The following is a 17312-nucleotide window of genomic DNA, read 5'->3' on the forward strand; positions in this document are numbered from 1 at the left end:
CATCTGATCATTTTTTTCTTATGTGGTCATCAACCTTATTTCTTACTTAAATTGAATCAATTAGGGAAGGAAAAACACACAAAACAAGGTTTTAACACATCAGATAGTCAAAGCCTGACTTTGTAGGAATGGACTGAAGTACCTATTTAAAAAAAACATGTTATGATTATTATGATAAAAAAACACATTCATTGAAAATGCTTTCACTTGCAACACAAAATCCCTTTTTCTCATTTTGAACAAAGCAGCAAGCGTGGCAATGATAAAATGAAAAAAGAAATGTCTGGTTGCTCTCTCTAATTAGGTTTTCTGTATATAGATCCACTCTCTACTGAGAAGCAACCCCCACACATACACACACACGAAGCCTTTCCATATTGTTTACACATTCCCTTGAGGTTAAACTTTGCAAGAGAACAATAACTGAACGCTGAGGAAACAAACATTGGTCCTCCGGGTCCGATTGTTAGAACAAGAGTTTGTCCAGTCGAGACGAGAAATCTACTTAAAAATTCTGCTCTCGCGTTTAGCTTGGTACTGACCACTTGCTGTGGTCCCTAATGCTAGAGGAAGTACTTGATCTCTCCATGGTTTGGAACGTTTATAGATAGTAAATGCATGTTTAAAGTATAAAACAAACAGACGCCAAATATCATAAAACATCATACCTTTTTAAAGGTTTTGAGATGTTAACGCGACCACTACTGAATTGAATGAATCGATTGTATTTCTACCAATTTACCAAGTCCATCATTTGTCTGTCCAAAAAACAAACAAACAAAAAGCAGTTATTTTAGTCCATTTTCTGAACCAAAATAAATTGACTTTGGAAGAAAGAAATGTGTTCTCAAACCAAATAACCTTCTAGTTTCATCAAGTAATTTTAAGAATTCATAAAGCGCAAATTAATGAGTGGCGCAGCCAAAAGAACTACCATGCAATTAGATCCTGTTTGCTGGCATCACAAATTACATTTGAAACACAGTTGCTGTCAATAAAAACAGGCAGCGCTTTTAAGTTCCCAGTTTGAAGTAAATAGGCTAACAGAGTTTGAAAATTGAAAAAAAAACGAACCCAAAAGCACATCTTTAAACCGTATTTTCCCAAATTTCCAAAGAATCACGCAATCTTTATATATTTGTCACTCCCATTGACGTGATATACATGCAATTCAATTGGATTAAACGTCGATCATTGTGGAGTCATAAAGTCAAAAGCCCTTTGATTTTGGGTTTTCACCACTATTCTGGTGATACGAGGACATGGTAAAATATTTAAAAGCCTGAATGTGCTCATTTTTCAAATACAACCTCTGAGTTAACCTTTTTTTTTAAAGTTCTGGCCAAGGACACGGCAATCAGATCTTACCTGGTTTGGATCCTTCAGCCACAGAGCCATTGTAGACCTGATTCTTATACTCAGGCCTATTATCATTCATGTCAATCACGTAAATATACAAATCAATTGGGTTCTCCACTTGATTGCCATTCATGTCCACGGCATGGGCTCGCAGCTGTGAATACACATGCAAACAAACAAAGATGCCATCAATAGAATTCCAAACTTAAACATGAACAGAAACAATTCTCAGTCATCCCTCAACAGTCTGTGACAGCAGACCACTGGGGGATTCACTGAACTGAAACCATGCGTGCCATGTTCTCACTCCAACTTTGACTTGTTAATCGACAGCTTCTTTTAATTGGCTAATGCTTTCTGTATCGCTTTTGTCGATTCCACGTCAATAAACAAAGTGTAGGGAATACAAATCAACGTGGCATATATAATAGAAATGTCATGTATGAATTTGTTGAAACTCACATACAGTGTGCACACGCATGGTGGTGGTATATAGAAATCGGAGGGATTATGCGTGGACTGATGTGACAAAGGTAATCATTCACATGATTTGCCCTAATCTTTAGGGCTCCTTTCACACACTTGCTTCTTTCCCATCCTCACCAATAATATCTGACAAGAATTCATGTCTGCAATAGCCACACAGTAACTAACTTTGCTGTGAAACCCATTCCTCTTAATTTAATTCAACTAGAAATTCAAGTCCTTAGCAGAAATGCTCATTACATAAAATAACTGTTCCCTGAACGATTTAACCAATTTACTGTGGCTGCATATGATTAGCCATAGAAGTGTTATGTTTGGCTTTAATGTGTCTGCAAATTAGAGTGCATTAAAACAGGAATCCCCAAAGACAAAATGATTCATTTATCTTGTGTACCGCATATCCAGACGAGGATACACTGTAAACAGCCTACCTTTAATGATTTGGCAAAAAAAACGGAGCGCCCAGACAAACCCACGCAAGCAAGGGAAGGGAAGAACCCTCGATTTAGAGCGGCCTTTGAGGCACTCACCCATTTTTCTCCAATAATTATATTAGGCTCTTCGTCACTGCCTGGTTGCAAAAAGAAAGCTGCATTTGCAGCAAAGAAAAATGAGAAAATTCCTCCCTAACTTAGCTGCTTTGTGAACTTTGCTGTGCTAAGATAACAAACCCTTGAAACCTTCAAGACTACTTGAGCACATTGAGACAAAACATCCCTACAACTGCCAATAAACAGTTATTGAAGGGTATCAAGAAGTGAACAAGAAAAGTGTCATTGTTAGTTGAAGAACCCATTTCCTATTGGGAACCAACTAATCCTGCCGTATATCAAGGACGTTTAAAGGAAGTGTTCTAGAGAGTCGAGTGAAGAAGATAGCAAACTCTTTCTACTTGTATCAACAAAAGAAATAATGAAATAGTCGAGGACGTTGAGGTGCAGTTGTTAGAAAAGGTACATTGCACTACATAAGACCTTAGTGTGCAAATCTAATGTAGTCACTCTACTTTGTTGGCAATAACACATTTCAAAAGAATCCTCTTTAGGATTCATCATGTACCCAATTTTGGGGGAAAATTCATCACCACTGCAAAGTTTTCAAAACCTTAAGACATAACGAAACTCTTAATAACATTGACTGTTACAAGCAGGAAATGTTCTGGCTGATGTCCAAACATGCATGGCATAGTACAAATTGTCACCGAGAGGGAAATGCTGGAGGCTGAAAAATGCCATTAGAGCTCAGCTGAAGGTTTTTCTTTAGAGAACCGTGCACCTCGAGCAAGTATATGGAACATTTTGAAACTATTTCTTGCTACAAAAAAGTTGCTGACCCAATCTTTGAAACAGAGACAGAATACTAATGCTGATGAGGGAGCCTTCTTGATGACCCCTAAAAACATAATAGGCCTCTCTTGGCTGTACCACAGCAGAAACAACAACAAAACCACCTAATCAGTTTTATCAACAGTGAATATGTCATACTACTAGATGTGTGACTTTTTTGTTGTATTCATTCCTTTCTGACTGTCTCTACTTCATCTGTGTTGCTTGAGTATTAAATGTCTGTTATTCAGCATTTATGCGTCAGTCCTCGTGGCTTGTGTCATCTTCGGAATTTGCCCTGGAGATGGTAAAGTGTAGTATGTCTTTTCTCTGTCTGGTGGAAGAAATGTAAATGTGAGCTGTAAGCCCGAAGGAATAAATGCATTTGTAAGGATTGCAAAAGCATGTGTGAAATAACATCGATATTCTAGAAAACCAGCTTGGTATAAGAGGACCATACACTTGAGGAAAAATCCATCTTATATTTGCTCTTTAAAAAAATACACAGACGCACCTTTAACTGTTTTTCTCTGATGTGCATGTGTCTATACGGCTTGTTTTCCAGAAATATTGAGTGTTTACATTATGCTCGTGTAAGTTATAGTGAGGAGGATAATATAATGCTAAACTTTATCTGAAAATTGTTGTTACATTTTCATGAGAACATGTTTCGCAGATTATTAAAAAACTACACCATGAACCCCACGTCTGTTCTTAAGCCCTAAGATCAGTGAAGTTATCGTTTACTAATTCTCAAGTATTATTTTGTCCTATAGTAAAAAAAGGAGTGGAAATAACACAAAGCAATGTACTGGATTTGAGACTCGGTTACAAGCAGGAAATGTTCTGGCTGATGTCCAAATCAGCTGAGTTGGAAAATTGCGTTTACACATAATGTGTTGTGTAAATACCAGTATCATACCAGACATCATCGCAAGTCTGAAGAGGGCTTTTGTGAGTACTTTAGACTTCTATTTTGAGACCCAGGATGCTGTTCTTATTTAGTTTTATTGTGTTGAAAACCTTTTACCACTTCAAGAGCTGTGCAAAGTAATCCTAGTTTAGGGTCACCCTTTAAAGAAGAAACAGGAAACAAGAGAGAAGAAACTGTTTTCTCCTCTCAAGGTCATTGATTTTTCTTCAGAATAATAAACAAAAGTTAGCTTATCTTTGTTTAGGAACTGTGAAAAGGGAGTATTAGTGGTGGTTAAGGGTTATGAGGGTGATAGGGATGTTTATTTTCCTCACGTCTCTTTCATGTGAGTGGATGCTTAGTGTTTGGCAAAAAAAAAACGGATGGGGTTTTAGAGCAGATACGTATAAGTAGTACATGTAATTGTGGTTTCACAGACTGTCACAGAGTTCTCCGTAACATTAAAACATTCAGTGTGCGCTAAATAATTTCTCTACCCCTGGATCTTTCATTGAGGCCTATGGAAATGTTACATAAATTTGAATTTAGTGTGAAACATGAAGTGGATACGCTTGATCTTTTTTCCTGATGTGTTGGTCCAAATCTGGGCTTGATACTTGTGTTATACATCCATTGGATTTACCTTTTGGTGTTCTTTCCTTCGATATAAAAAAAAATGTGTGTTGCTACAACTCAACCAAGCATGAAGAACTAAATGTCATTTTTGCAGTTTTGCTGACTCAGAGGAGCTTTGGCCCACCAAGCTTAAAGCACAGACGATGATCCACTATCTTTACTTCCCCATGGCTCTAGTCTGTCAAAAACAGCAGGCTCTTCTCTCTTTTCATGCGAGTTGCGAACTAACAAGCAAAGTTTGCCCTATAAGAGCTCAGCTCTGCTCGGAACTTGCTGTCAAGTTGGAATGCGAGAGACGGGATAAATTTCCCCTGGGCCAATCGCTTGCAACGTTCTCTAACCCTAAATCATACATCACATCACAAGCAGCATGAGTCCACACAAGTCTAATTAGGAGCCCCATTCAAGTTGAAGACTCTTCAGCCTAAACCGCTCTCTTCTGAACAGACAGTGTATTGTATAAATACAGGGCGACTATTCTTTCCTGAGACCAATAATCTCGCTGTGTTATTGATCCCAGTTCGCTTGTTGTGTGTCATGATAGAACCCGTGACAGTCGACAAACACACGAGTTAGTTCACTGTCCCAAAACCCATAAGGCGACATGGAACTACTTTTAAAAGAGTATGGAAATACCCTGGAAAGTACAAGACACTTTAATCAAGAAGCCAATTCTCTCAAGATTTGTTCAAACGGCATGAGCCTTATGCGCACACTGCCGTCTACAGTTGACAGAGCTGTTGGAGTGATCAACTCTCCTTTATTCCATCGCTCCTCTGAGACAGGCGCATGGGTTTGAATTATTTCTAACAGCAGCATGGCCATCTATCATGCTGACAGGCACACAGGTACCACAGATATGATTCTCGAGCACACCTTGAATGGAGCTGCACCGCTCTTTGGCGATATGTAGTGAAACCTGCAATGTGTGTATACTGACCAATGACCCATTGCTAAAGGATCTCTCTCATGGTAATTCACACATGCACAAAGCTGTTTTGGAGTGGGCGATTATTTGTCACCATTTCATGGGGGTATGTAATGCAGAACCCTGCAGGTAGCATGAAGGGTTACCAGAAAGCTGCCATTGGCATAGGCGGGGTTGAGTGCTCAATGGGAGGTTGCGGCTCTGTGTAAGTGTGCCTTGTATAACAGGGCAGCTGTTAGCAAAGGTGAAAGGGAGAAATTCAACGAGTGGGGGAGAAAACGCAGGTAGGACCTCGACTGCTTATGCCATAAACAAATACACGACAATCATAGCCCATCACTAAGCCCTTAGAGCAGTTATTCTCAAAGAGTGGTGTTCTCAAAGTGCCACCCGTGGAATCGATCCCACGCTGACTGCACCTAAATTAGGCACACAAAAAAACACGCCACCACCGACAATACCATATACACTGACTTATTTTTCTCGATTTCCAAGTGCATTATTAATGGCCAAACAGTTAAATCTGACGCCCCCTAACTTTGTGTCCTACTACACTAATGAAGCAATTTAACACAGTGACAGTGATAGACACCTGTGAATTACACGCATTAGCGTTCACTGCCAGTCTGCCCAGTCCATATGACTGGTCAGACTGGCAGTGAACGCTTATGCGTGCAATTGACAGCGCTGGACATCCAGTCCATTTTCACTGGGAGGGTTAGCAGCCATTTTCAAATGTATGAAATAAATACTAAACAATTTATATGTTATTAAGTCCTGCAAATGTGCCCCTGTCTTGTAGCTTTGTTTTTCTGTGTATGGACATTAATGATGGAATGAAATACAGACAGGAGACTAAATGTGGGGTGACATTTCCACTGATGATAATTAGCTGACTATATCAGTTTGAGAGGAAAAGTCAGTCTGACAGAAAAGACTATTTATTCCCTTACATGGAAGGAGGCTCGCTCCTCTCTGTCCAGGGGCTGTGTGACAAACATGTTGCCGCTGACGGGGTCAATGTTGTAAATGCCACTGGGGGGCTGATCAGCACCTGCGCCAGTGATGCTGTAGCGAATGCCAACATCTTTGTCCTGGTCTGAGCGAATCTGTGGAAAGAGTCAGATAGGAAAATCAAACGAGGGCATTGTTCTGTTTGCAGGAGGCACTGATGGATGGTGCATTGGTGGATTTGCCTGACTTTGCCTCTACAGGAGGTGATGCAAAATCGACGAGAAGTGGCTCTAGGAATGCCCCCAAATCAACACAAAGTCCCCCAGATATGTCTAAAAATGAATCGGACATAACTCAAAATCAACACAGGGTGACTTAAAATTGAATCAAATCAACTGGCAGTAACCAAATATCAGCAGGAAGAGAGACCTTAATATGAAAAAAAAGTACTAGAAATGAAATTTCGTCATACGCAGCTGGTATGATGACAATTAGGCTTTTGACGAGTCAATGATGATGATAAAGCCAATGTCTGATTAGAAATAAATACTGTAATGTAATTATGAAAGTGTAAATTGAAAAAACAAACAAAATTAATTGCCACCATTGTTAGAAAGTGTTGTACTGAATATATATATATATATATATATATATATATATATATATATATATATATATATATATATATATATATACACACACACATTTTTTATTTTCTATTTTGTAAGGTTGAGGATGCCTTACTTTTACAGAATGATAGCTTAACAGCATGGTGTCAAATTGCCAAGAACCACCCCATTTGTCTCAAGCATAGTCTCACACTGCAATTCAGGTGTCATTTTCTTTATTTAACTTTTGGAGATGCTTCAGGATATTGTATTTAGTATTTGGTTCTACAATAAAAATATCAATACTCGAAGCCTTGTTAAAAAAAGGAGAAGGATTTTTATCACTTCTTTCAGTGAGTGGCATTGATTTTCATTGTGGTCCAATAAGACATTTGAGTCACCGTACCTAATGTGTCAAGATTGAATTTACAGTTACTGATGAAACATTCTCACCTCTGCATCTGTTTCTACTAAAACCAGTGAATGAAATGCATTAAACAACAATAACAGTAAAGGTCAAAAGAAATCCACGCACAATGTATGTAGTTATGTTTCATAAAAAACATTTAAGTAATAAAAAAATATATGCAGTACTTATATCTGGATAGCACATCATTTTATTTTACGGTATAGTGAGCGGATAATTTCCTTTCAATTTTCAGATTTTAGCCTCTGACTCATTCCTGTTCTTATTGAATTGATTCAAAACATGTAGGAAAGGAGTAAAACATTTCAGACGTTTTGGGCTACAAAAAGATTTTTTTTTTACAAACAAGAATGATTTATTTTTGAGTTTGTTTTGAACTATTGAATTCCTCTGGCCCATTATTTTGGCTACAATTCAAAGGGAATAATCACAGATTGGAAAGTGAAAGCTTGAATGGGTTTTTTTTCTCTCTATCTTTCTCTTCCTCTCCTATGCAATTTCCTTGGTCTGTGAGGCTGCAGATCATGCATGAAAATGAAATGACTTCATCCGTTCAAGTTTGACGGCAGCTTCTGCATAAAACATCTCTCTGTTTGAACATGATACCCTCTCCTTTAATTTCCACAGTTGTCTTCACAGCCACAGAGCAGAACTTTGATGAAAACCTTTTACAGGTTACAGCATTCTCTCCTCACTGGAACACCAATCCAGGGCCAGGTGTAATGTAAAGTACACTGTCTATCAATCATAGCACCAAGTCCTGTCAACAAGGGCTGCATATGCTGTATGTCATCTCTGTATGCTTCGATGCTACTGATTATATATGTTTTTAACAATCTAACTGCTAATCCATCACAGGCATTAAGTGTAACAACAATTTGAATAATTTTGAACTCCAATAGAACATTTTGTTTCAGAAGGTCAGGGGGAAAATAAATGAAAGTCCATTCATTGCATTGGGTGTCATTCATTTTACAGGCCATATTTTAGGTAATTCTTGCTGAAATAACAACACATTTTTTACAAGATTTAAGTAAACATCATATTTAATATTTCATATCTTTCCCCGCAATTGGCTGGCAACTGATTCAGGGTGTCTCTCTACCTACTGTGTTGCGAAAAATGAATAAATGAATATTTTTCTCTTTCCTGGTTTAGAAGTGCCATTTTAAGTCTTGCAACTCGCTTGAATGCAGACATCAAAGATAATGCAAAGCATGTCACTATTGGCAAACAGATTTGCAAAAAGAGAGAGACATGCACATATTCAACTCAAATAAAATTTGACACCAAATTTACAAATCTTGATTCATTTTCTTTCAAATTTCAATGAATAAAACACCTGATATTCAACACCTCAAATCTCAGCTTTCATTGGGCTAGCGTCAATAATTTTACATATTTGCTTTTAAATTTTGGGACATCCTATGTTTCAAGGTTGACCTCTAAGTTACAATATGTAGCCCCAAAAAAGAAACATTCTCACTACAATAGTTCAAAATTATTTTTTCCCTTTGACTATGCACAGAGTTACTTGTCATTGCACGTTGCTTGAATTCTAAAGTATCCCCAGCGTAGTTGGCATGTTGACGTAACAGTCCTGACCTGCCACCTGAACTCTTCTGCCAAGCCTGCTTGACATTCCACATTACGGTCGCCTGAGATCACATGTCACATTTTATGCTGTATCTTAATAAGGAGAATTTATAGGAATGAATGGAATAAATGAAAAAGCATGACTTCTCTGGATCCAGGGAATCCCATGAGTGACAAGTCTGCAATTGAACTATTAGAATAGAATGCTAATGACAAAAGATGGGATTTTTTTCTTCTTCTCCCCAAGCACTGCCTTTCTTCCATTCTATCACCACCATCCATCTCGAGTTCTCTTTTTTATTCGAGTTGCTCCCGGTGGAGTGACTGGCTACTAATCACACCAAAAAAAAAATAGCGGAGAAAGGCAGATGTAAGGGACTTAACTTGATGTCTGTCTTCCTCAGATCAGACCAGACATCAGATAAGTGACCTATTTGTAGCTCTTTGAGAGTGATTTCCTTGATTACTGACAACCACTGGGATCCTCTGGGACAAGCTATCAGCGTGAGAAGAAAAATTGCAATGGATGGAGGGATAAAGGCAGAGGAAGTGAACGCAGTAAGGCGTTAGGAAAGATTAGAAGAAAATTTATTGTTCTGTAAAGCTCCTGGGGGTTACACAGGACGGAGTCACGGCGAGATATTCACTGAGCATAACGAATTGCTGCCTAATTAATGTAATACGAATGTTCATTCATCCATCTTCCGAACCGCACATCTTCGTAAGGGTTGCGGGACTTGCTGGAGCCTATCCCAGCTGACCTCGGGCGAAAGGCAGACTACCCCCAAGACTGGTCGCCAGTCGCCATAGGGCGCACAGAGAGACAAACAATCACTCACACTGCCACCTCCTCGCAGCACTGATTGGCCAAGCAATGTCACGTGATCATCTGCAGCCAGTAATGGTCAAGCGGGGCATGTTATCGTGAATAGACATGATGAGTCAATGTGACTTAACCTCCGCGTCAGAGGCTCCACCGAATCCCTGAGACCGACTCATCGAACCCAGGTTAAGAACCATTGCACTACACCTTCAGGTGGCTATGAATGTTCATTTTGTCCAATTTTCCTTTGATTGATCTGACCCTGCATAAAGACCCTTAAAGAAAACGACGCGAAATTCCATCAAACTAATTTTGTTAATTCTGTTATTTTTTTTAATAGTACAATGCTTTCAGAGAGCAAAAATATTTCATCCATATGGTCATTGAGGGGAAAATGTGGCACCTAATGCATTAGAGTATTGCGGTCTAGTGTGGGCTAATGGAACATAATGATGTGAAACTGTGAGTTTACACACTTTGGTCATGTAGCTTGGAGATTTGATCTACTATGTTGTTCATTTCAAATGCGATTAGGATACATGAAACACATCCTGCAGGTTTCTAAAGATAAAATAAGAGGGAAAAGGAACCTATACACAGTAGTGATAGCATTGATTCGGAAAAACCTGCAAGACAGTCAAATTTAAATCTCCAAGGGGCTAATATGCATTTACTTTAGCTGTTTTTATATTTTTATTTCCCGTAATTAAGTGCTAGTACTATATTTTATTGGAGATCAGTTTAAAGCTTCTACAACTCACGTTATTTTTGGATGCTTGACAAAACTTGTGAATGTTTTAAGATCCAGCCTTTAACTTGATTTGAAAACATTGCCTTTTATATGTGGTGCTAGAGCACAATTGCTGAAAACTCCTATTTGTATGAAATAAATAATAATAAAAACCTGTGTGCGCATTGACAAAGTGTGTCTGTTTCGTGTCACGCATGTGTGTGCATCAATAATGTTTGTGTTCATTATAAGACTGTTCTTGCCCCATAAATCTGAAAGCTATAAAAGAAATTAGTCACACAAGCAACAGGTGGAAAAATATAAGATCTGAAATAAAAAGAATGTGCTTAAAAGGTTTTGCTGTAGTGCACTGCTAAAGCTTTAAGGACAAAAAAATATTAGACCACGATAATTGAATTCGGAACATAAAAGAAACTGCTCTAAACCTTAGGATGACCACCATTAATGAATTCGGTGGATTGGAAAATCATATGAGCTTTCTTGGAAAATGGCAGTTTGGTACATAGTGTCTCATTTCTCCCCGCTGCTACATCTGCCTATTCCGTGACAAGCACCACGGAGACTGCGACACAAAACGCTATGGCTCTGAAATTTGAGTTTTGCAATGCTGTGATGCATGCTGCTTTGCCCCTCATGTGAAATGATGTGCTCTCTTTACGATTGATACGAAGCATTCCAGCCTGGTAGGCCATCCACTCAAACGGAACAATATTCCATAAGACAAAACCGTAAAGCTGATGGCATAAAAAGCTCGGTTGACAAAATAGAGATAGCCTTCAGACTTAATTTTCCTTGCGATGCAATGACAACTACACATACATTACAGGAGCTACAAAAACAATCTGGGGAGGTATTTTATTGAAGGGGAATGGTGCGGATCACTTTCAAAATAGTCACAAAGGGCGTTTGTGAGACAAACGCTGCGCAGAGCCTGCTTTAATGACTCTCAAATGATCTGTTGACATCCAACATGCGCAGCCTTTTCTGATACTTGAAAAGCAGCGCATTATGGACCAGGAAGAGAATAGAAAGTGACTAATGCTCCATGCAGCACAGCGATATGAAACGTTTTGGCCTCCATTATTAGATTTAGCTGTAAAAGTTGCCACTTTAATTAATCCCCACATTGTACTGTTCTTTCTTACCTTTCTATCACATTCTTATCCCAAGCCTTTATTGAGCACTCGTTTGCTGCCATTGATGCTGCTAAACATCCAATCCATTTGACTCCCAGTCAGAATTAATTTTTCTAGCTCCAAAAATAGCACTGAAATGTGAGCATTTACACAGCCAGTACTTCTAGTTTAAAAGAAGTGGATGTTGTCAAGGCAGGCAATCTGTTAACAATCAATGTTTTGTTCTGTTATTGTGGGCCATGATTAATTTGTTTCTGTTCTTATTCTTTTAGTCATTAAAATGTTTTGTTAAATTACACCCAAAAATTCACTTTCCCTCTAAAAAAGGTTCAAGCTATGTAATTATCAGTAAAATAAAGCATTGGTAATTTCAGTGTAAATGTAGTTATCATAATACCCAAAGTTAGAGTAATTCTAGACGACCCGCAATACTAGCTCTAAAAAGCCGATGAGCTTGATTTAAATCTCTGGCTCGCAAAACAATTAGTTCATGTTTGTTGTGCAAAAAGAAATATTGAACGTCTACAAAAGCTGTTATTGCCCTGGAGTTAAATGTCAAACTGCAAAATTCTGTCATAGTTTTAGTGAAAGATGGGAAAAAAAAGATTTCTGTGTGGTTAACGTGCTCTATAATTGAGTTTCTCTTAAGTTTTGACATTAAACCTTTCAACTTTTAATGCACCATTAATGATTATTTCATCAGCTCCCTTGTCTTATTTTTGATGAGTTACCCTGAGGAAAGAACAGTTCCACAGGTTTTACATTTTGTAGCTTTAAAAAATAAATGAGATGCTTTCTCAAGCATGGCCTTGTGCTCATACATGCGCGTCACTGCCCCTACCTCAGACCATTAACCAGACGATGGAATGAAATGTACGACTGGTTACAAAAAAAGAACCAATTACAGGGAGAACAAATATTAATGGTAGTTAAGAAATGACGAACAAACCCAATTATGGCATTAGCCAGGCAATTTAGAGGAGCTCTGCAGGATGAGAGAATCCTGTTGAAATGTACCAGCAGTCTCTATGCATTACAATCATGGCATTAATTCCCTGGAATCACAGCATGGAAGAAGAATGAAGAAAATAGTATATCCATTAACCTTCTTCTAAAGCGCAACAGAGACATTCCATGTACAATGGGATGGCAATGGAGGATTCAAAGGCTTGCATTTTCTTGCATATAAGCCGCACCGTTAAAATTGCCTTAAAATCGTTGAATTTGAAAATTTCTCACGTATAAGACGCCCCCTGATTCACAATTTTCACCTCCATATTCCTGGTTTAATAGGGAGTACAAATGTGTTACTTTAAAGGGAAAATATTAAGAAAAATCATCGCACGTGGTATTTCTGAGATACTGTATGAATCCAAAGGATCATCTAATGGATTGCACATCATTTGGGTCAATATCATAAAGAAGGTGGGTTTTCTCCGGGTACTCCGGTTTACTCCAACATTCCAAAGACATGCATGGTAGGCTGATTGGATACTTTAAATTGCCCCTAGGTACGAGTGTGACTGTGAATGGTCGTTTGTCTCCTTGTGCCCTGCGATTGGCTGGCCACCAACTCAGGGTGTTCCCCGCCTCTGGCCCGAAGTCAGCTGGGATAGGCTCCAGCATCCCCCGCCACCCTAGTGAGGTTAAAGCCGTTCAGAAAATAATTTTTGAGCGACAAATATGGCTTATGTGCGAGAATATGGTAGTTACAAATTAGGCTGTAAAGTTGCAGTTTCAATTGTTTGACTGCAATTTTCTCCGAATACAAGACAATAAAAAATAAAGTACTGTAGATCACGGGTCTTCCATGGACAAGATGTGAAGTCCTGGTGGCCTTCATAAAAGAATAACAGGGCTTTTAGGAAGATAGGGGATGCCTTTCTGGTCCTGTGGAGCGTTCTTCTTCTTCTTCAAGCTCCTATTTCCACCATCACCCCGCAATCTTTCAACTCAATCTACTGACGTGTTCCTGCTGGAGCAACAGGGCCTTGAAAGCCTGGCCAGTCAGCCGCAACCTGAGGGCAGTTGCAAGCACTTCTGGCATGCCCAAGGCAGACCCGTTCCAACCAATCTTTTAAAGGCCTTACTTGAAAGGAAGGCTGTGTTTAGATGAGGGAGTTGCTCGAGCTGCCAATGAGAGTCCAGAGGGGAGTCTCGGTGGTACAGAGTTGACGGCCAGTGGGATCAAAGTGGTTGACAGTTATTTAGTGAGAGGCTGAGGTTTCGTGTGGACTGCAAGAGCACACAGCGTATACTGCTGGGTTGATTCCAATGGGACAGTCGCTTATTAATTATCTAAAAGGAAATATTGTGAATGATACCAAAAGAAGCTTACAAAGGGTATGTTTTCACAACTTATACCCGTTCGTGACTTACAGGCAAAATGATGGCTTTAAGAAAGAAATTGTGCCACTCTTTGTCCTATTTTAGTCAAGTGAATCAATCAAATCCATTTACAAGGAAATGGATAAGGGAAGTAGAAATCAGGGAAGAATCAGAGCAGCTATTCCTGGAAAGCTTGTTAGTCTAGATGAGCCGGAATGAATGGCACAGATTCTGGAAGGATAAAAACTGAGAAAATGGAAATGGGGCCTTGTCCTGATTCCTACCTTGAAAGGAAAGCAGTCAACAAACTATCATCTTGAACTGAAAGTCAGAACTAACTCTGAGCTCAAATCACAGTCAGAACACTAAAGTGCATAGTGCAAATGGGTGAATATAAAATAAAATAAAAAAGAATTGTTGAAGTAAAGGTCATTTAAGGAGTTTTGGGGTTATGTATCATCAACCTTCTTTAAGCATATAACTAAAATATTGAAGACCAATTGATAATTGCCATCTTTGGTGTGGTGTAGTAAAATAAGATAATTAAATTTGAACACAGATGTTATCATTAAATTAGATTGAACATTTTTCAGCCATCAGGAACGCAAATGACTGTAAGAATGTCAAAACACGCTTCCCTAATTTTAATAACAAGTGAGGAGCTTGGAAGCTTTAGAGCAGTCCCTGAAAAAGAGTCAAATGATGATACATCACACCATGGTTGAGGCGAAATTGCTATGTAAAATTGCTGTGTATACAACATTACTATTCCGCACTTTTGTTTTAAATAAATAGTCAATACTGAAACTGTCCAGTGCATAAATGCCTTGCGTTTTGAGTGTTAAAGGCTAATTCATATTTCAAACTTTGTTTGAGCATCTGTTTTCTTTTGATTAAATGTCACCACACGGGAAACCATTTATTGTGCCTTTGACCCATTTACACCCCGGTTTCATCTTGCGAAATTGTTTGAGAGTCCAATAGGCTCTTCAAAATAATGAGTTAACACACCATGCTGAGTTGCTGTGCTCCTCCTCAGCTGAAAATGTTCAGTGATTTTCTTCAAAAGTGATGGCATGATCAAAGTCATTCCTGATGGATATCATTACTGTGCAATTGAACTCTACCTGAGGGCACAGTCATGTGCAGCCTTCTGCTCAAGGAAAAAGACACAATCACATTCTTCTATCACTTTTCTCATCTCATCTCATTTTCTGTACCGCTTTATCCTCACTAGGGTCACGGGGGGTGCTGGAGCCTATCCCAGCTGACTTCGGGCCAGAGGCGGGGAACACCCTGAATTGGTGGCCAGCCAATCGGAGGGTACAGGGAGACAAACAACCATTCACGCCCACACTCATACCTAGGGGCAGTTTAGAGTGTCCAATCAGCCTACCATGCACGTCTTTAGAATGTGGAAACCGGAGTACCCGGAGGAAACCCACGCAGGCCCAGGGAGAACATGCAAACTCCACACAGATGGACATGACCACCGGGCCACCCTCTATTACTTTTCCTTTATTTAAAATGCCTCAATTGAGTGTGTGCAATTGTTCTAAGGTGCTTTTTAATCTTTCGAGGCATAGTCAGAAGAATAGAATGCTTCAAACCCCAGTCAAAAGCAAGTGGGGTCTTTTGATCAATTGACTTTCCTTCTATTTTGGTTCATCAGTTCAACATAGCGAAGCTGGGGAACACCATGATTGGCCGGAAATTTACACAGGCTGAATTGCAAACAAGAATTACCAAAAAAATGATGGGGAAAAAATTGGTAAAACTCACAATAGGAAAGAGGATCTTAACGGTCTGGGCATGACAGTTTTAGTCTCCAAAGGAATACCACTTGACATCAAATATAAAAGGCTTGGGTTCCTTGTCCACTTACATGGGATCAAACTTCCATTCAATTTCATCAGCTAAAATGATACTTTCTACTGTGTCATCTTTAATACCTTAAGGCGTCATATCTGTCATTGTGTTTTGTTATTACGGCAAATGTATGAAAGAAAAATCATCACATTTAGAGTGTTCTTAGTCATATCATTGTTTGAGCATGAAAGGCCCACTTGTTCTTCCTTTGGATGTTGATATGCCGAGGGAGCAGAGGATTGAGCTTACATGGTGATTTAATTTGTTAGTAGGAGATAAAGCATTAGGGATTCGTTCAAAGTGTAATGTTTCTCCTATGGTGCCTTTCTCCATTAAAATCATATATCTAGCCGTCCGACCATGTATCGTCCATACCAATTATCCTCTGCAGTATTGAATGAGCTTGCTTCCCCAGCTGACATAAAGAAATGAGCGAGCCACTACACCCCGGATACATCACGGTCTATTACAGGGACAATTATGTGCACTCGCTTTTGCTTTTAAAGATATTGTAGGAGTCGAAAAAAACAGGTTTGATCGAAAATACTGTACTCTCGGCTAATAACCTCCCACCTGACACATCAGGAAAACTGCTTTTCATATCCATCTTGAAAATAGCAGGCTGAGTGGAATAGGGAACAATTTCATTATATGTAATGCATTTCTGCTTGTTTATACAGTGGTACTTCGACATACGATCGTAATCCGTTCCGAGACTGAGATCGTATGTCGAGCTTTTCGTAAATTGAGCGAATGTTTCCCATTGTAATGAATTGAAAACAAATTAATACGTTCCAACCCTCTGAAAAAAACACCAAAAATAGGATATTGGATTGGAAAAAATGTTTTATTTCTTCTAATTCGCCATATATTGACAAAGTAATAAATAACGAGTGGTTTAATAGTAATAAAATGTGTTTAATAGAAGTAAAATTAGATGCATTTCGCGGAGGGTAGAGACAGCGGCATTCACGGAGGCGGGAGGGGGTGCTCGGGGGGACTTTGTCCACGGCACTCGTAAATGAACAAACAAATTTAAATTAACTTGGATTAATATATACAGATACACTCAAACATACGTTTAATGTAACTTTCCACAAAACTGAATTCTAATTTTGTTTTAATCTTTTTTTACCTTCGTTTTCCGGGTTAGCGGTTTGCCACGCCTCCACC

General features: G+C 38.9%; 1 protein-coding gene across 3 annotated transcripts in view; it reads right to left on the bottom strand.

Moving 5' to 3' along the window:
• cdh4 (cadherin 4, type 1, R-cadherin (retinal)) overlaps positions 1-17312 on the bottom strand; it is a 193505-nt gene that overhangs the window by 30989 nt on the left and 145204 nt on the right. For all 3 annotated transcript variants that reach the window (XM_077603427.1, XM_077603428.1, XM_077603426.1), the window contains 2 exons: positions 6601-6756; positions 1369-1513 (listed from right to left, as the gene is read on the bottom strand). In XM_077603427.1, coding sequence (XP_077459553.1) covers positions 1369-1513; positions 6601-6756 — 301 coding nt within the window. The remainder of the gene's footprint in view (positions 1-1368; positions 1514-6600; positions 6757-17312) is intronic.

This window comes from Stigmatopora argus, chromosome 6, assembly GCF_051989625.1.
Source record: "Stigmatopora argus isolate UIUO_Sarg chromosome 6, RoL_Sarg_1.0, whole genome shotgun sequence".
Classification (NCBI taxonomy): Eukaryota; Metazoa; Chordata; class Actinopteri; order Syngnathiformes; family Syngnathidae; genus Stigmatopora; species Stigmatopora argus.